Here is a 19,368-nt window from a genome sequence, read left to right on the forward strand (position 1 = left end):
AGGTTACAAAGATATAGACGGTCATGCTCTGTGTGTGTGAATGTCTCTGTCTCTCTCTCTCTTTCGGTCTGTGTTGAGGTCAGTAGGTGGTGTGCTGCATGTCACCTTATTTCCCCTATGGCAGTGTTACTCATCTCTGATCCAAGAGCCTCCTTAAGGTTGCATATTTGACTCGACAACTAACCATCTAGCTCTTCATTAGTTATTCCAGCTGGGCAAATACAAAAATATGCAACTGTGAGTACTGGGGTGGAGAAACACCGCCATAAGAGATGCTGCCTAACGTGAAAGCACATTCCAACAATATATAATATAACAATATATATATCATATTCTTAATATTATATTAAAATATATATATACACTGCTCAAAAAAATAAAGGGAACACTTAAACAACACAATGTAACTCCAAGTCAATCACACTTCTGTGAAATCAAACTGTCCACTTAGGAAGCAACACTGATTGACAATACATTTCACATGCTGTTGTGCAAATGGAATAGACAACAGGTGGAAATGATAGGCAATTAGCAAGACACCCCCAATAAAGGAATGGTTCTGCAGGTGGTGACCACAGACCAATTCTCAGTTCCTATGCTTCCTGGCTGATGTTTTGGTCACTTTTGAATGCTGGCGGTGCTTTCACTCTAGTGGTAGCATGAGACGGAGTCTACAACCCACACAAGTGGCTCAGGTAATGCAGCTCATCCAGGATGGCACATCAATGCGAGCTGTGGCAAGAAGGTTTGCTGTGTCTGTCAGTGTAGTGTCCAGAGCATGGAGGCGCTACTAGGAGACAGGCCAGTACACCAGGAGACGTGGAGGAGGCCGTAGGAGGGCAACAACCCAGCAGCAGGACCGCTACATCCGCCTTTGTGCAAGGAGGAGCACTGCCAGAGCCCTGCAAAATGACCTCCAGCAGGCCACAAATGTGCATGTGTCTGCTCAAACGGTCTAAAAACAGACTCCATGAGGGTGGTATGAGGGCCCGACATCCACAGGTGGGGGTTGTGCTTACAGCCCATCACCGTGCAGGACGTTTGGCATTTGCCAGAGAACACCAAGATTCGCAAATTCGCCACTGGCGCCCTGTGCTCTTCACAGATGAAAGCAGGTTCACACTGAGCACATGTGACAGAGTCTGGAGACGCCGTGGAGAACGTTCTGCTGCCTGCAACATCCTCCAGCATGACCGGTTTGGTGGTGGGTCAGTCATGGTCTGGGGTGGCATTTCTTTGGGGGGCCACACAGCCCTCCATGTGCCTGCCAGAGGTAGCCTGACTGCCATTAGGTACCGAGATGAGATACTCAGACCCCTTGTGAGACCATATGCTGGTGCGGTTGGCCCTGGGTTCCTCCTAATGCAAGACAATGCTAGACCTCATGTGGCTGGAGTGTGTCAGCAGTTCCTGCAAGAGCAAGGCATTGATGCTATGGACTGGCCCGCCCATTTCCCAGACCTGAATCCAATTGAGCACATCTGGGACATCATGTCTCGCTCCATCCACCAACGCCACGTTGCACCACAGACTGTCCAGGAGTTGGCGGATGCTTTAGTCCAGGTCTGGGAGGAGATCCCTCATGAGACCATCCGCCACCTCATCAGGAGCATGCCCAGGCATGTTTGGGAGGTCATACAGGCACGTGGAGGCCACACACACTACTGAGCCTCATTTTGACTTGTTTTAAGGACATTACATCAAAGTTGGATCAGCCTGTAGTGTGGTTTTCCACTTTAATTTTGAGTGTTCCAAATCCAGACCTCCATGGGTTGATACATTTTATTTCCATTGATAATTTGTGTGTGATTTTGTTGTCAGCACATTCAACTATGTAAAGAAAAAAGTATTTGAGAATATTTCATTCATTCAGATCTAGGATGTGTTATTTTAGTATTCCCTTAATTTTTTTGAGCAGTGTATATATTCATTTTCCAGTCTTGAATGCATCCCATAATGATGGGAATCTTGATTTTCTGTCAATCATTGCCTGATGTAAAGTGTGGGGGCATTTGAATTAATGATGTTAAATAACATACATTGGATCACAGCAGTTTCTGATTGACAGTACAAAGAATTCCTGATCATTGAGGGGGTAAATTATATCCCGCATATCCCCAGTCTACCTGTGCGACTCTAAATGCTAGCCTGTCCCTTGGCTAGCAGATGCCCCGTGTGTTGGAGGCCCGTAACGCCAATCCGGCCAAGGTCCTCCAGGCGAACGTGGAGAAGCGTGCCGGGCAGGTGCCAGCTTTGTCGATGTACCCCGAGGCGATGCGGTGGAGCTGCTTCGCGCCAAATGTGTGATAGTGTCCCGGCATTACCTGGTCCACCTGCTCGCTGTCCACCAGCCCCACCAGGCGCTCACAGCTGCTGATGTAGTCGCTGACCTGGCTAGTGGGCAGCCAGTCGATCATGGCTCCGTCGTAGACCACGTCCCCGCTGAACAGCATCTTGTTGTCGCCATCGTGCAAGCAGATGCTGCCCCGGGAGTGGCCGGGCATGTGCAGCACCGTCAGCTGCCTGTCACCCAGGTTGATGACATCACCTGAGGGAGAATGAGGAGAGAAAGGTGGGGAAAACAGACACATTGAGCAATAAAATATTCCAACTGCATTGCAGCACTGACGCAGCAGAAGTGTATTGACCAGTGCTCAGTTTACACAGAGATCGGATGCTGGCTGGGGGAGTTTGAGCCAACTTTTTAAGTGTGTGGCAATGCGTGAAAATGTGACAAGACGGACCAAAAATCTGCCATAATTAAGAATATGGATCAGGAGTGTGTGTGTGTCTTCAAAGCAAGAATATAACTTGTGTTGTGGTCTGATCTCTGTGGATGGGATTGAATATGTGTACATTCTCCCTTTTAGGCTCTGTCGTAATTCAGTATGGCCGGGTCTCGTCTGCTGTATTTCCTTGGCTAAAATAAAATCCATCAAAGTCATCAGCTGAGTATGAAAATAGCATATACAGTGCCTTCAGAAAGTATTCACACCACTTGACTTTTTCCACATTTTGTAGTATTACAATGTGGGATTATATTCTTTTAAAATTATTAATGGAAAATAAAACATAAGTATTCAACCCCCTGAGTCAATACATGTTAATATCACTTTTGGCAGTGATTACAGCTGTGAGTATTTGAGTAAGTCTCTAAGAGTTTTGCAAACCTGGATTGTACAATATTTACCCATTATTATTTTTTTCATTCTTCAAGCTCTGCCAAATTGGTTATTGATCATTGATCATTTTCAAGTCAAAACTGTAACTAGGACACTCAGGAACATTCAATGTCATCTTGGTAAGTAACTGCAGTGTATAATTGGCCTTGCATTTTAGATTATTGTCCTGCTGAAAGGTGGATTTGTCTCCCAGTGTCTGTTGGAAATCACACTGAACCAGGTTTTCCTCTAGGACTTTGCCTGTGCTGAGCTCTATTCCGTTTCATCAAAAACAACTCCCTAGTCCTTGCCAATGACAAGTATATCCATAACATGATGCAGCCATCACCATGCTTGAAAATATAAAAAGTGGTACCCAGTTATGTGTTGTGTTGGATTTGCCCCAAACATAATGCTTTATATTCAGGACAAAAAGTTTATTTTCCAATTTTTGTTGCAGTATTACTTCAAGCTTATTGCAAACAGGATGCATGTTTTGGAATATTTTTATTCTGTACAGGCTTCCTTCTTTTCACTTTGTCATTTAGGTTAGTATTGTGTAGTAACTGCAATATTGTTGATCCATCCTCAGTTCTATCACTGCCATTTAACTCTGTAACTCGTTTAAAATCACCATTGGCCTCATTGTGAAATCACTGAGCGGTTTCCTTCCTCTCCGTCAGCTGAGTTAGGAAGGACTCCTGTATATTTGTAGTGGCTGGGTGTATTGGTAAACCATCCACATTGTAATTAATATCTCTAAAGTCAGTTTTTTCTTCATTTTACTCATCTACCAATAGGTGCCCTTTTTGCGAGCCATTGGAAAACCTTCCTGGTCTTTCTAACCTAGGGGTTAGAGCATTGGGCCAGTAACCGAAAAGTCACTGGTTCAAATACCTGAGCCGACAAGGTGAAAAAATCTGCCGACGTGCCCTTGAGCAAGGCACTTAACTCTACTTTTCTCTAGGGGTACCGTACTACTATGCTGACTCTGTAAAATCAATACGTCACTGCACCTATCCAGTTCTTTCCTATGGGACCAATTATAAGGGCTCTTGAGTGGTGCAGCGGTCTAAGGCACTGCATCTCAGTGCTAGAGGCATCACCACAGACCCTGGTTCAATTCCAGGCTGTGTCACAACCGGCCGTGATTGGGAGTCCCATAGGACGGGCGCACATTTGGCCCAGCGTTGTTAGGGTTTGGCCGGGCATGCCGTCATTGTAAATAAATAAATGTGTTCTTAACTGACTTGAATAGATAAAGGTTAAATAAAATAAGCAACAACATTGTACAGTTCATGTAAATGAGTCAATAGACTTATTTAGGGTGTGGAACCTCATCTCAAGAATGCTCAGTCAAGTTTTTAAGGCTCTGACTTCTATTGAGAGTGTATGATGGAATACAAAAAAAGGGAGGGGTAATGCAGTTGTGTGTGCGCGTGCGTGATGGGAGGTCAGTGTTGGTGCTCTGCCAAGTCTCTGCAGTATAAATTTCCCTTGGGATGCAGCCTAATGTGAAAGTGTATTCCAACGCAAAGTCTGTAACAAGGGTTGCAGACACATCCTTAAAGGGCTGTGTTATTACATTCATATTGACCATATCCTTATCTCAACATCATACAGCAAATGGTCTTCTAGATTTCTGTTAACAATTATGCCACCACATTGGTATCTCTATAGAATGTTTGGTTCTTACCTTCTTGTAGTATATGTGTTGGTTGTACAGCTTTGACTCTGTATTGCCTGGCCCTCCATCCCGGCCAGGGAGCCTGGACTATCTCTCTATCGGACAGCCAGGTGACCGTCTCGAAGTTGTCTCCGTTAGCCAGCGCATCGACCTCTGCACTGTGGACCCCGACCTGTTGGAACTGATGCAGACCACCTGAGTGGTCGAAGTGGGCGTGGGTGGCGATAGCCAAAAGGGGGTTCTTTCGCTGCGGGTCGTCTCCAAGCAGACCTTTGGAGTTAATGTAGTCAGGTAAGCTCCTCAAACCCAAGCCTGTGTCTATCACTACGTCTTGGTGAGATCCTCGGAGGAGCCAAATATTAGCTCTGTTTGACGATTCGAAAAACTTCTCCTGGATCCAATATAGTCCTTCTCCGAGGGATTTATGCGCGTACCAGTCCGTGACAGACATGCCAGGTCATGCACTTGGCGACGCGTAAAAGCTGCAGTCAATTGCCGTTGTTCTGCTACACACATGTAATATCACTGTATTTGAACGTCTAAGATTGTAATACCCAAAAATAATGGTGGCCACCGGACACACCCTTGTGGGAGGAACGCATGTTGACTGGACGGATAGATGTATGACGGCACTGTGAAAACCAAAAGCTATTGGCTAGAACACACCTACCCATGTCGTCATATAAATAATGCCCAATGTATGCATCGCTACAAAGTAACAGCTGTGCGCAAAGGAGAAAGACGAGGACCTACAATTCACCAGTGGCGTGGTAATTAGGTCCTACTTTTAACTCCATGACATTCGACTATTTGATTTCACCCACACAGAACACGCTATTCTAGTTCAACCGAAAAAAATTACCAACATGCAGTGGATTTCAATTCACAACATGGGCTGACTGTAGCTAGGTTTCCATCCAATTTGTGACAGCTTTTTTCATGCGAATATTCAAAGATCTGCCTAAAACAATATGCGCATTTTCCCACCAAAGATTTGTTTCCATCAAACTGACTTTCGCGATTTCAAATATTTTTCAACTCTATTGATGGTTGTCATAATACCGTTGCGCTATATAGCAAATGTGCCCACTCTGGTCTTTACACATGTGCTCTATCAGGCCAACAGCTCGCAGAACAGTGCTGGTAGGCTACATTATGAGAGTATTGTGGATCAACGATATTATTTGTATTTGTCAAACGGCAGGCAAGCATCGATGATCATGTCACCAGAAAATGACCCTCGTGCATCACCTTGCACATTCACCACCCTGTGAAATGCATCAATGTATTTCATCTGTAGCCTAAAAACTGCTTACTTTCCCGAGTCATATAGTGGGAGGACCACACAACATAATCATCCAAGTGTACTTCGATATGATGGTTATGATATCAATATTTGCGCAAAGGCGTTTCCACCACCATTTCTCGCATAATTAATTTTACCGACACAAAAAGATCCCACCATGTCGAATGACAATTGTCATTATTTACAAACTTGTACCGCCATTTAATGTTTCCATCAGCCCGGGCGTTAGTTTTCTCATACATCAGGTAATTCATGGGGATGAAAGGGTTGGATGGAAACGTAGTTGGTGATGCATTGACAGCTGACACCATTTACCAGGTTGACATCCAACCTTTTTATGCGAGTAAAGTTCATGTCGGATTTTTTAAAAATATGTATTTTTGTCAGGCCTGATGGAAACAACATTTTCCGGTAAATTTTCCAAATGTCGACGAAACAAAATACGCTAGACAAGTTTTGTTGTTGGTAAAAATGAATTATGCGAGAAATGTAATTGGAAACGCTCTTATACACACATTGATATAGGCCAATAACCATCCTATCAAAGTAAACTTGGAGTTACGCGATGACATTTTGTGTGGTTCCCTCTATGTGTCGGGAAAACATCCAGTTTATTACAAATTAAAATTGATGAACTTCACAGGGTGGTGAAAGTGCAAGGTGATGAGCTCGATGCTTCTTTCCAATAAATATCGAGGGTCTTATTCTGGTGCCATGACAAATAAAAATAATATGGCTCTTTTGTCCATAAGATTTGAGAATTTTTCAAAAACCCGAAACAGCTTTTTCCTGCAATCTAGCCATAATCACTATGCTTAATTCTGTCAATATGTGTCAATTTTTCTGCATACCTCTGTATCCTCCTGACTGGTGGAAATTAGTTTTATTCAGTACATTTTATGTATTGCTTGCTTTTCTAAAGTCTACCAACCTTGCTAGCTACTCGAATTTCATTGATAGCCTGAAAGTGCTTATTGGTAGCTGCTTTTAGCAACGCTAGTATTTACACACTAGATTTGCAAGCAAATTACATGGTAAAAAAAAAAAAACGGAATAGTCCGCTGGAACCAAAAGTTAAGTACAATTATATTTCAGCTTACTCTGTCAATTGTCTGTAGGCTTTATCTTTATGCAGGGGGGAATACAATAAAACATCTAATGGAACATATAATTAAACAGAATTTCCAAACGTGGGTCTGTTGTAGACCCATGCAGTTACTCAGCAAGGTCAGTTCCTCTGCTTACCTCATGGCAAAATAAAAGTCCCCCGACAACTAATAGCTTTTTTGTTGTTGCAGGTATGGCACATGTGAAGCATTTTAATTTTGACATAAGCAGAGAGGAAGTGGTTCTACAAATCAAATTTTAAAAAATGGTATTGTCCCATGCTTCGTAAACAACGGGTGTCCTTTTCCAACAATGCAGGGTTAAAAAAAAATAAAAAATAGAAATAGTGGCACCCGGAATAAAGACACGGTGAAAAACGAGTAAAAAATAACATTGCTATATACAGGGAGCATATATATACAAGGGCTTACAAACAGACCCACGTTTGGAAAGTCTTTACTTTATTTTCTATTAGATGTTTTTCTTTTTTTTGCAAGCTACTTCCTAGCGATGCTAGTGAATAAATACTAGCATTTCTAAAAGCAGCTAGCTTCTTGGTAGCTAGTTATGAGGTTAGGAAATAGGTTCCCAATCTGGCCAATCTTGGCCTGACTAAGCCAACTTCATAAAATTGCTAGGTGGCTAGTAGTATTACAGCGAAACAAGTTCATATGTATAAAAAAAATTACAGGACATCTGAGGGGGCATGTGTGCATGAGAATGTGAACATCACTATGTCCTCTGTAATATAGGTCATCGCGTGTTTGAAGCAGCAGCCCACTCATAGTGCAGACATGGCTGGTGGTAAAGGCCGTGGTATAGCTGCCTTCAGCTTCAACATCGAATCCCTGGGCCTCAGCAGGGGGAATATGCCTCAGACCAGAGAGGGGCCCAACAAGCTGTATCCAGTGAGTAGTACTATACTGACTGCATTTACCGGGCTTATGGTCTCTGTTTCCTGGACCAGTAAGTGACATTGTCTTGGGAAGAATGGGCTTAAAAGTACATTTACGTCATTTAGCACAGTGTTTCCCAACTCCAGTCCTCCAGTACCACCAATAGCACACGTTTCAGTTGGAGCCCCAGAAAAACTCTCATGATTCAACTGCTTAATGATTTGTTAAGTTGAATCAAGTGTGTTTGTTGGGGGTTACTGGAGGACTAGAGTTGCGAAACACTGATTTAGCAGACGCTCTTATCCAGGGGGACTTACAGGAGCAATTAGGGTTAAGTGCCTTGCTCAAGGGCACGTCAACAGTTATTTTCCCCATTCAGGATGTGGAGTTCAAGCCTGTGCCCTTGAAAGAGGGAGAAGATGAGGACTACATGCTAGCCCTGAAACAGGAGATAAGGGGAACCATGAGACTACTACCCCACAACATCAAGCCTCTGGCTGGGAAAGGAGGTGAGAGCGTGCATTATCAGCAATGGTGAGTGTATCTCATCATCCATTAAGACAATGGCATGAGGTGAGGTAATGTAACACCCAGGAAATGAGCCATTTAACCATACCTTATCTGGAGACAGAGAAGCTGATCTAGGAGAGAATATTGAGTTAGAAATTCCTGGCCTGACTAAGCTTGGATTTAGAGCATATTATTTTCTGGGGTAAGATGATGTATCAGTATCAAGTGCTGCCTTACCATAGCTTATTGATGTATAGTGGAAATGACTGCTTTATCCGTATGTTTGAGTTCACTTGGTCATATGCTCAATGTACTACGGGAGAAATAAGTATTTAAGAGATATTTCCAGCAGATACAAAATGTGCTTGCTGACTTAATTGAGTGTTTAGTTTCCGTTTGTGTGAGTATCCATGCATAACCTTTACTGTTTACATATCAAATAGATGTGGAAAGATACAAGGAGAGGTATCAGAGGCAAAACATGTTGGATGAGGAGTGGACTCCAGGTAATTGGTCAATTTGGTCATTATCAGATTAGTCTTTTTTTAAATTGTATTTTAAAATCATCACTGTGTCCGATTAAATCACGATGTGGGTTTATTTCATGATAACTTAAATATATTTTTTTGTCATTTATTTCCCTTAGCCGCCTTTTGCTATTGAACTGCTCAGTCTGATCGTTTGGGCGAGTTGTTAGTTAAAAAATATTTACATACAGTGCTGATTGGCAGCTGGGATTTTCTAGCGCAGGGTTCTCCAAACCTGTTCCTGGAGTGCTATTGTACTGTAGGTTTACACTTCAACCCTCATCTAGCGTACCTGATTCTAATAATTAGCTAGTTTAAAAGCTGAATCAGGTTAGTTACAACTGGGAGGGTAGCGCTCCAGAAGATACATATGCAAATAAAAGATGACTGGTCAGAATTATCAGATCAGATTGATCTGTGGGCCCAAAACTATTTTTATTCAAAAATCTCTTGCACTGGCCTCCCGTGTGGGGCAGTGGTCTAGGGCACTGCATCGCAGCACTAGCTGTGCCACCAGAGACTCTGGGTTCGCACCCAGGCTTTGTCGCAGCCGGCCCGCGACCGGGAGGTCCGTGGGGCGACGCACAATTGGCCTAGCGTCGTCCGGGTTAGGGAGGGTTTGGCCGGTAGGGATATCCTTGTCTCATCGAGCACCAGTGACTCCTGTGGTGGGCCGGGCGCAATGCACGCTAGCCAAGGTAACCCGGTGCACCCGTGCACGGTGTTTCCTTCCTTGGGGTTGGATGCGCGCTGTGTTAAGAAGCGGCTTGGTTGGGTTGTGTTTCGGAGGACGCATGGCTTTCGACCTTCGTCCCTCCCGAGCCCGTACGGGAGTTGTAGCGATGAGACAATATAGTAATTACTAACAATTGGATACCACGAAATTGGGGAGAAAAGGGGGTAAGAAAAATAAAAAATAGCTCTTGCACTAAAAGGGCATTATCAACTTTTTCACAATTTCAGTGTGGAAATAAATATCGTAAACAAAACCTGAGTCTGATTTCCAATATTATAAATGTTATTTTAATATAACTTCTCACTTGTTTGTCATTACAGACTGGCAGCTTTTTCCAAAAGAGCTGATGCCTCAAAAGAAAAAGTTGACTGTAAAACCAGGTACTTAAAGTTTGTGTCGTGATAATCAAACATATATTTTTTTATATTACAATTATGTCATTATGATTTTGCTAATATCTATATTTCCTAATGAATGTAATATTAGTAGGCGCAAAGAAGAAACCCATAAAGGTGTCAAGCAAAGAAAAAGCAGATGTACTCAGTAAATTAGATGTAAGTCACTTTCATCACCTTTATTCCTTCTCACTTCTTATAAATTGATTTATTATTTTAAAACAAGCAATCTCTGGAGGGGTTGGGACTAGTTGGGATTATCTGTACATTCAGATTTGACATTCTAATAGCCTGATAACATGGACTTGAATAATGATTTAAAAAATGAATATGCCCATCATATGTTTTATGTGTGAAACCTGTTTGTATGTCTGGATAATCATACAAAATGGCTATTTCTTCAGGAACTGGAAAAGAAAGATGATGTAAAGTCAGATGAGGAGAAAGAAGAAAAGAAAACTACAGAGGAAGGGGAGGAGGAAGAAATTGAAGGAGAGGAGTTGGAGGAGGAATTAGAAGAGGTAACCACCCACACCCCCGACTTCCCCTAGTTGTAATATAAAGCCAAATTTGGATCTAAATCATCCTTAGTAGTCAACTTCTATCACACAATGTATTGTACTTCAAGTTGTTCGCTGACACACTTCCATACAATCAACTTGGTATTGAGACATCTCCGATGATAAATGACACGTGTATGTAATGTCTGAAGGTCACAATACGCAATATACACGGGACAAAAATAGAAACGGAACATGCAACAATTTCAAAAATGTTAGTTACAGTTCATATAAGGAAATCAGTCAATTGAAATAAATGAATTAGGCCCTAATCTATGGATTTCACATGACTGGGAATACAGATATGTATGTCAGAGAACCAGTCCGTATCTGGTGTGACCACCATTTGCCTAATGTCGCGCGACACTTCTCCTTCACATAGACTTGAGCAGGCTGATGATTGTGGCAGGTGGAATTTTTGTCCCACTCCTCTTCAATAGCTGTGCGAAGTTGCTGGACATTGGTGGGAACTGGAACACGCTGTCGTACACATCAATCCACAGTATCCCAAACATGCGCCATGGTTGACATGTCTGGTGAGCATGCAGGCCATGGAAGGATTGAGACATTTTCAGCTTCCAGGAATTGTGTACAGATCCTTGCGACATGGGGCCTTGCATTATCATGCTGAAACATGAGGTGATGGCGGCGAATGAATAGCATGACAGTAGGCCTCGGGATCTCGTCATGGTATCTCTGTACATTCAAATTTCCATAGATAAAATGCAATTGTGTTCGTTGTCCGTAGCTTATGCCTGCCCAAACCATTACCCCACCATGAGGCATTATGTTACAATGTTGACATCAGCAAACTGTTCGCCTGCACAATGCCATACACACTGTCTGCCATCTGCCCAGTACAGTTGAAACCGGGATTCATCCGTGAACAACACACTTCTCCAGCATGCCAGTGGCCATTGAAGGTGAGCATTTGCCACTGAAGTCAGTTACGACACCGATCTGCAGTTGGGTCAAGACCCTGGTGAGGACAATGAACACGCAGATGAGCTTCCCTGAGACAGTTTGTGCAGAAATTATTAGGTTCTGCAAACCCACAGTTTTATCAGCTGTCAGGGTGGCTGGTCTCAGAAGAAGCCGGATGTGAAGTTCCTGGACTGGAGTGGTTACACAAGGTCTGCTGTTGTGTGGACGTACTGACAAAATCTCTGAAATCAACATTAAATTCTCTAGCAACAGCTCTGGTGGATATTCCTGCAGTCAGCATGCCAACTGCAAGCTCCCTCAACTTTAGACATCTGTGGAATTGTTGTTTTACAAAACTGCACATTTTAGTGGCCTTTTATTGTCCCCAGCACAACTTGTTTTAGTTTATTAATTTGACCATAAAAAAAAATAAAAAACAAGCACACAACTTAAAAACCATATACATGCACATGTGTAAAATCATCAAGGATAACACAAAGTCTGGGACTTATTTCCACTGTGTCCTCTCGAGACAAGATGGCTAGGCAAGATCAGACACGGTTGAACACAGTATGGTGGCGAGATGATGATGATGATGATGATGATGATAATAAAATATTTATTTCACCTTTATTTAACCAGGTAGGCAAGTTGAGAACAAGTTCTAATTTACAATTGCGACCTGGCCACATAAAAACGAAGAACATCTCTCATTGTGGTTACATCGTAGGGTACATATAAATGGGCACAGAAGAAATCAAACTATTTTTTACTTTATTTTTAAAGCTGCCAAGAGATTGTTTTTATGGGTAGAGGCAACTCATTCCATTCTGAGGCTCCAGTATACAAGTACCTTTCCCAGCATTACTCCTGAACCTGTATACTATAAGCACACATTAGTAACACCTGATCTGGTACATCCCTAACATGGGGAAAGTAATCAGTCATATCTGGGTGCAGAACTCTAAATATTCCTGTAACTGGGACACTTTAGCATCAACAAGCAGCCAGTTGAGTTCCTGAAAGCAGCTACTGCCTATGTGAGTATGTGGACTCACCTTCAACAGACTTTCAGCATGTTTATAAGGAAGGACAATCAACAAGCACAGCACTTACAAAAATGACTGGCTGAGAGAAATTGAAAATAAAAAGATTCTGGGGGCTGTTTTGTTAGACTTCAGTGCAGCTTTTGACATTATCAATCATAGTCTGCTGCTTGCAGAACTTGTGTAATGGCTTTACACCCCCTGCTATATTGTGGATGAAGAGTTACCTGTCTAACAGAACACAGAGGGTGTTCTTTAATGGAAACCTCTCCAACATAATCCAGGTAGAATCAGGATTTCCCCAGGGCAGCTGTCTAGGCCCCTTTTTTTTGTCTACTAATGACATGCCACTGCCTTTGAGTAAAGCCAGTGGTCGACCGATTATGATTTTTCAATACCGATTATTGGAGGACCAGAAAAAGCCGATTAATCTGCCATTTTTTTAAATGTATTTTTATTTGTAATAATGACAATTACAACAATACTAAATTAACACTTATTTTAACTTAATATAATACATAAATAAAAATCAATTTCGCCTCAAATAATGAAACATGTTCAATTTGGTTTAAATAATGCAAAAACTGTGTTGGAGAAGTAAAGTGCAATGTAAAAAAGCTAGGTTCCTTGCTCAGAACATGAGAACATATGAAAGCTGGTGGTTCCTTTTAATATTCCCAGGTAAGAAGTTTTAGGTAGTTGTTATTATAGGACTATTTCTCTCTATACCATTTATATTTCTTATACCTTTGACTATTGGATGTTCTTATAGGCACTTTTTAGTATTGCCAGTGTAACAGTATAGCTTCCGTCCCTCTCCTCGCCCCGAACCAGAAACAGCCACCCTCGAAGCAGCATTACCCATCGCTCCACAAAAGCCGCAGCCCTTGCAGAGCAAGCTGAACAACTACTCCAAGTCTCAGAGCGGGTGATGTTTGAAACGCTATTAGTGCGCACCCCGCTAACCATTTCACATCAGTGACACAATTTCCCTAGTTAAGATATTCATGTTAGCAGGCAATATTAACTAAATATGCAGGTTTAAAAATATATACTTGTGTATTGATGTTTACGGTTAGGTACACATTGGTGCAACGACAATGCTTTTTTCATGAATGCGGTTGTTAAATCACCTGTTTGGCGAAGTAGGCTGTGATTCGATGAAAAATTAACAGGCACTGCATTGATTATATGTAACACAGGACACGCTAGATAAACTAGTAATATCATCAACCATGTGTAGTTAACTAGTGATTATGTTAAGATTGATTGTTTAAGTTTAATGCTAGCAACTTACCTTGGCTTCTTGCTGCCCTCACGTAACAGGTAGTCAGTTAATCATTAGCTTGACAACACAATTTCGAGATCTTGATAGGGCGGCATGTAACACACCCCCAACAAAATCGGCTTGGTTTTGGGAAGGTAGATATCCAGCCAGACCATCTCGATTACATTTGATTTGATGTTATGTCCAATCTTACCAAAGTGCACGTGTAATGATCATGCTGTTTAATCAGCTTCTTGATATGCCACACCTGTCAGGTGGATGGATTATCTTGGCAAAGGGTAAATGCTCACTTACAGGGATGTAAACAAATTTGTCCACAAAAAGAGAGAAATAAGCATTTTATGCATATGGAATATTTCTGGGATCTTTTATTTCAGCTCATGAAAACATGGGACCAACACTTTACATGTTGCGTTTTATATTTTTGTTCAGTATAAATGACAAATGTAATAGCTCCAGTACCTATGCACATAGCACCCTTACTAAAAGATTGCAGTCCAATTGCAAAATGCTGAAAATATTGCATCCAAAAGTGGTTTACAGTAATGTGTAACTGCAGTTATTCTGCAATTACTGTATCCAAAATACCAGCCGACTACAGTTACAAAATGGCAATATTGTTTTTTTAAGGGCATTCACACACCAATGGGGAATGTCACAATTAACACTTGCCTTTTTGTAGGAAAATGACTACATTGCCAGCTACTTTGAAGATGGTGATGATTTTGGTGCCGGCAGTGATGAGAACATGGATGAAGGAGCCACATATTAACCTCAACTGTATGGATGTTATCTCAAGAGCATACAGTATTTAAAAAGCCAGAATGTTGACTGTCACTCTTCTAAACACATTTCCCCCTGCAAATCATGATTTATTGTTTACCAAATAGCTGTTGGCTATATGACTAACACTGTCATCAAGTTCACATTTTGTTTGAACCTACATTTACAATGTGAGAATCATCAAGATGTGCTTGTGTGATTTGAAGTGAGTTTGAGTTTAAATACTGTAAGTGGCTCTTTTGTAAATAAGTGTATAAACAAATTAAACAAACATGCAAAGTCTGAGCATCTAATTTATTCAAAATATACTAATTTTTCAGCCTTTTGTAGTGTCCCACAAGTTGAAGGCACATACTGTTTGTTACATGATTTTATTAAATGGATATGAGGAAAAGGAACTAGAATATAGCAAGCTAGTGTTTGGGAATATTGTGCATTTCCTGTTTTGTCACCATGCCCTAAGTAGAAATATAGTTTGAGTCAAAATACAGGTCTCCCTGGACAGGCAAAAAAAATATACAAGCAATGTTCAAGATTTGTAACACATTTTAGACAATACTGAAAGTATAAGACCAATATTCCTCAAATTACTGCCATTGATAAGTGGCAGCAATCAGTACTTTTCTGACCAGGAAAATAACCCTCACTTTAGACAGACAGGGTCATTGGGATGTCCAACTCTGACATCAACCCATTAAAGTTGAAACCTCATATGGTAACTTAAGGGGTAGGGACATCCCAAGTATCCCAGATAGCACAAACCCTTTAGACAGCGTTACAGAAACAGTTCCAACAGCTCACAAAGGGGACAGTAAGCAGTTGGGTACCTCTGTGCAACAAACAGAAAAAGTGCTTTAAAAACTTTTTAAAAACATACATACTGTATGCCCACGGAAAATTATTCCCCTCCATAATTTTCCAATGGATTCTGTTCCCCATAAAGTTATTCTCAGAAATTGTACCATATAGAACTGCTCAGAAATATCTCCCACTCCTTAAGTGTGACTCACCCTCACTACGTTTTCTCTTTCTTGGGGCCAAGGTGGTCATCCACATTGTGTCCATGTGAGTCTGGTTTAGGTACGTTTCCAGCGTGAGGTCTTGAGTTGGGCCCTCCATTGATTGCCACAGGCTCAGGCATCTGGGCATTCTGCATGCCATTCGGATTGGCCAATGGCGTGGTGGTGTGATGGCTCACGTCCACCTTCATCAGCACCTCGTAATACAGCAGGTAGAACACTGGTGTGACGATGCCAACCACCACCATGATGGCCACCGCCATCCACCACCTCATGCCCCAGTCTGCCCCATGGTAGGGGTCCTTCCTGAGGATAGGCTTGAAGTCAGGCTCCCCCGGTAATAGGGGCTGCTGGAGGGTCAGGGAGGAGACCACCTCGTTCAGGCTGCTTCTGGAGGTGCCAGTGGACTTGACCAGCAGCTCAATGTCCTTGTCCTTCTCCTGCAGGAAGCTGCCCACACTGTCTGTGGACGAGGAGTCTGTGCAAGTCTCTGTGGAGATGGGGGGCTGGTGGATGCGTCGGTGGCCTGTGGGGGAAGCAGATTTGAGAGGAGCAGTGTTGTGGGTCTCTGTCAGCACGCTGAAACGTTTCACAGGGATCTTGATGGATCTCAGCGCAAAGAAGTCCTGCTCTGTCAACAGGTTGTTGGCCCTCTTGATGTCTGCTACCTATGATACACAGACAGATACATAACAAAGGAGTTGACTTTACTTATGTGTTGCAAAAAAGTAGTGAGAAGTGAAAGCTACATGTCCGGTCTGTCTGAAAGGGCTTGTCATTAGAGAGTAAGACCAGGATTAAGGTTGACTTACTGAGCAGTGGTACTGCAGGGAGAAGCTATTCAGAGTGTCCCCTTCTTTAATGTCTCGGACCAGGTGGACAATGTCATCTGACTTCTCCCTGGAGGTGCTCCTCCGGTCCCGGCCTCGGGTGCGCAGCTCGTAGCTCTCTCCATCCTCCTCAGCAAGATCGTTCTCAGCGCTGTTCCCAAATAGGTAGGCATGTCCTCCATTGGCAGGCTGCATCGTCGTGGCTGACTGGAAACCATAGTGCTGGCTTCTCCCAGTCATTTTTCACTTCAAAGAGAGGAGCGAGACATTGTTATTGAAAGCTATACAACAGCTTCAGTTACAAGTTTCAGATGCATTACCAAAGTATATTATATCAGCTTGTTTTTTTAAGGTACACCTAGCTAGTTAGCCTACATTAATTTACATTCAATATAGACAAGATCTTACATACTTCAAAACGTGCAATAGTAAATGTATCTTGCATGTGAAGCACAGAGCATTCAGTCCAACTCTTCCAGTTGAATGATCCTCATAGGGGTGATTAAAGTCCATCAGTCTTGTAGGTTTAGTCAGTGGTACTGACTGATAAGATTGATGCCTGGGAGACTGCAGTGTACTGAAGCTCCTTGTTTATATAACGTTGGCATTTGTTTCCATTTGACAATCAGAGAGGAACATAAAAAGCTGTCACATCAGCAGCTTGTCAGATAACATCTAGATAAACTTTGGCTAACGTTCAGAGGGCTAAAGCACAGAACAATGAGACATTTCACAGGACGTATAAATGTGAAGCATCCATTCTGCCTTTCCACTCCGGCAGTGGGAGAAAATGGAACAAATTCTCAATGAAACATTTAATCTCAATAGTTTTCTGTTCCCAAAACTAAAATATGTGCTGAACAGAGTGGACAAAGTTTTGTAGACTGTACCCTTTGCCAAAGTTGTTTTTATTTTTTAAATTGCGTTGTTTAGGAGTGCAAAGGCAATTTGAGTTATTGCCACTTCAAAGTAGGAGTTCCCTAACGGAAATATGCAAATGTTTACTAGAACGCGCCAATAGGATCACGCTAGCTTGTGCTTGGTTCTGCCCACTATGACTAATTTGTTCCCATTGGAAACGACAGGCTGTGGTCTAACTTAGTTATAAAAAATATTTGGCTAAAGTTTAAGCAGAAGTCACAGTTAGCTAACTAGCCAAGTTAATAACCATCACTACAAAATAATACTAAAGTAAATTCACTATCACTCATATACTGACCAAAGATAAACGCAACCATGTCAGAGAGTTTGCTCATTTGCATTTCACATGACGGCACAGGTGGAGCCAGGCCCAGTCAATTAGAATGTGTTCTTCCCTACAAAAGAGCTCTATTAAAGAAATAAATACTCCTGAGCCCGATCCCGCAGGTGAAGAAGCCGGATTGTGGAGGCCCTGTGCTGGCGGTTGTGAGGCTGGTTGGACGTACTGCCAAATTCTCAAACTACATTGAGGCAGCTTATGGTAGAGAAATTAACATTACATTTTCTGGCAACAACTCTGGTGGACATTCCTGCAGTCAGCATGACAATTGCACACTCCCTCTACTTGAGATATCTGTGGTGTTGTGTGACGAAACTGCACATTTTAGAGTGTCCTTTTGTCCCCAGCACAAGGTACACCTGTGTAATGATCAGGCTGTTTAATCAGCTTCTTGATGTCAGGTGGATAGATTATCTTGGCAGTAACAGGGACGTAAACAAAGTTTGAGAGAAACGTTTTGTCCGTATGGAACATTTCTGTAATATTTTATTTCAGCTCATGAAACATGGGACCAGCACTTTAAGTTACATGTTGCGTTTTTGTTCAGTATTATAATGCAAATGCATAACGTTACGGAACATGGAGGTAAACTCTAGCTAGCTCTCTGGCTAACCTTAAACTAGCTCTCTGAGAACCCAAGTGGGGTATACCCAGTTTACAGCAGTCCTCCCTAACGTCTAATAAAGTTTACCGTCTATTTGAATGGGCTATCCCATCCATATGTAACCATACACGTTAGCTATCTGCGGGAAAACAACTTGCCAGCTAGCTAGGTACGTACATTGTGCTCACCACACCAGTTAACTACATTAGTAAAACGCAATCAAACACTTTGTTGTCCCAACTGACTGAAGCAGCTGCCAGATAGCTGCGTTAGGTAGGTTTCTAGTTAGCTAACTTTTAGTTAGCTAGCTTTCCTGTCAAGCTAACGTAGAGGTGTTAGGTGCTTACCTAACATCTGTACCCTAAGTGTCTTAGCTATCTATAGTGCATTCACGATTATTGTTGCTGGAACAAGGCCGTGTTCATTTTTGCAAATTATAAGCGAAGAAACACCCAGACTTTACCTGAAAACATGAGCACTTTTCCGTCGACGACCTAAGCCACATCCATTCTTCCCCCGGTTTACTGGCGTTCGTTTGTTTAGCTACGCCACGTCAACAGAATACTAACGTGATGACGTCCGTGGATAGGAACTCCAATTCTTGCATTGACCATTAGATGTTCTCGTCCCTAGTTACTAAATCCACAAAGTCATAAACCCCGCCACCATCTACAGTTTATCTTCTTAAAAAGTGATTTTAAACCTAACCTTAACTGTAACCTAAACCA

At 42.2% G+C, this 19,368-nt stretch overlaps 3 protein-coding genes across 4 annotated transcripts; 1 reads left to right on the forward strand and 2 right to left on the reverse strand.

The window, feature by feature from the left end:
- Positions 1-1,841: 1,841 nt before the first annotated feature.
- mblac2 (metallo-beta-lactamase domain containing 2) lies at positions 1,842-5,596 on the reverse strand. Its single transcript, XM_020488701.2, has 2 exons — positions 4,858-5,596; positions 1,842-2,548 (listed from the first exon to the last, which is right to left on the reverse strand). Exons 1-2 carry the CDS (start codon positions 5,297-5,299, stop codon positions 2,160-2,162), a joined length of 831 nt encoding a protein of 276 aa, XP_020344290.1. The 5' UTR covers positions 5,300-5,596; the 3' UTR covers positions 1,842-2,159.
- polr3g (polymerase (RNA) III (DNA directed) polypeptide G) lies at positions 5,540-15,208 on the forward strand. 2 transcript variants are annotated; one of them, XM_020489453.2, is made up of 8 exons: positions 5,540-5,618; positions 8,014-8,169; positions 8,537-8,666; positions 9,111-9,173; positions 10,251-10,310; positions 10,417-10,484; positions 10,730-10,846; positions 14,826-15,208. In XM_020489453.2, exons 2-8 carry the CDS (start codon positions 8,056-8,058, stop codon positions 14,913-14,915), a joined length of 642 nt encoding a protein of 213 aa, XP_020345042.1. In that variant the 5' UTR covers positions 5,540-5,618; positions 8,014-8,055; the 3' UTR covers positions 14,916-15,208. The 2 variants fall into 2 exon arrangements, with proteins under 2 accessions (XP_020345042.1, XP_020345045.1); XM_020489456.2 differs by lacking the exon at positions 5,540-5,618 and adding an exon at positions 7,708-7,899.
- Positions 14,494-19,269, reverse strand: LOC109895610 (lysM and putative peptidoglycan-binding domain-containing protein 3-like). Its single transcript, XM_020489451.2, has 3 exons — positions 19,104-19,269; positions 16,758-17,021; positions 14,494-16,613 (listed from the first exon to the last, which is right to left on the reverse strand). The coding sequence occupies exons 2-3, from the start codon at positions 17,013-17,015 to the stop codon at positions 15,942-15,944; spliced, it is 930 nt and encodes a 309-aa protein (XP_020345040.1). The 5' UTR covers positions 17,016-17,021; positions 19,104-19,269; the 3' UTR covers positions 14,494-15,941.
- Positions 19,270-19,368: the final 99 nt, after the last annotated feature.

The sequence above is a fragment of the Oncorhynchus kisutch genome, linkage group LG8 (assembly GCF_002021735.2).
Source record: "Oncorhynchus kisutch isolate 150728-3 linkage group LG8, Okis_V2, whole genome shotgun sequence".
Classification (NCBI taxonomy): Eukaryota; Metazoa; Chordata; class Actinopteri; order Salmoniformes; family Salmonidae; genus Oncorhynchus; species Oncorhynchus kisutch.

What these genes read in the sequence shown, in the direction of transcription:
- LOC109895610 (XM_020489451.2), bottom strand. Translation starts at nt 17,015, where the DNA reads ATGACTGGGAGAAGCCAGCACTATGGTTTCCAGTCAGCCACGACGATG. An exon ending in CCCTGCAGTACCACTGCTCA is followed by an intron (nt 16,614 to 16,757) that starts GTAAGTCAACCT and finishes TGTGTATCATAG; the next exon opens with GTAGCAGACATCAAGAGGGC.
- mblac2 (XM_020488701.2), bottom strand. Translation starts at nt 5,299, where the DNA reads ATGTCTGTCACGGACTGGTACGCGCATAAATCCCTCGGAGAAGGACTA. An exon ending in AACACATATACTACAAGAAG is followed by an intron (nt 2,549 to 4,857) that starts GTAAGAACCAAA and finishes ATTCTCCCTCAG; the next exon opens with GTGATGTCATCAACCTGGGT.
- polr3g (XM_020489453.2), top strand. Translation starts at nt 8,056, where the DNA reads ATGGCTGGTGGTAAAGGCCGTGGTATAGCTGCCTTCAGCTTCAACATC. An exon ending in GGCCCAACAAGCTGTATCCA is followed by an intron (nt 8,170 to 8,536) that starts GTGAGTAGTACT and finishes TTCCCCATTCAG; the next exon opens with GATGTGGAGTTCAAGCCTGT. An exon ending in GGATGAGGAGTGGACTCCAG is followed by an intron (nt 9,174 to 10,250) that starts GTAATTGGTCAA and finishes TTGTCATTACAG; the next exon opens with ACTGGCAGCTTTTTCCAAAA.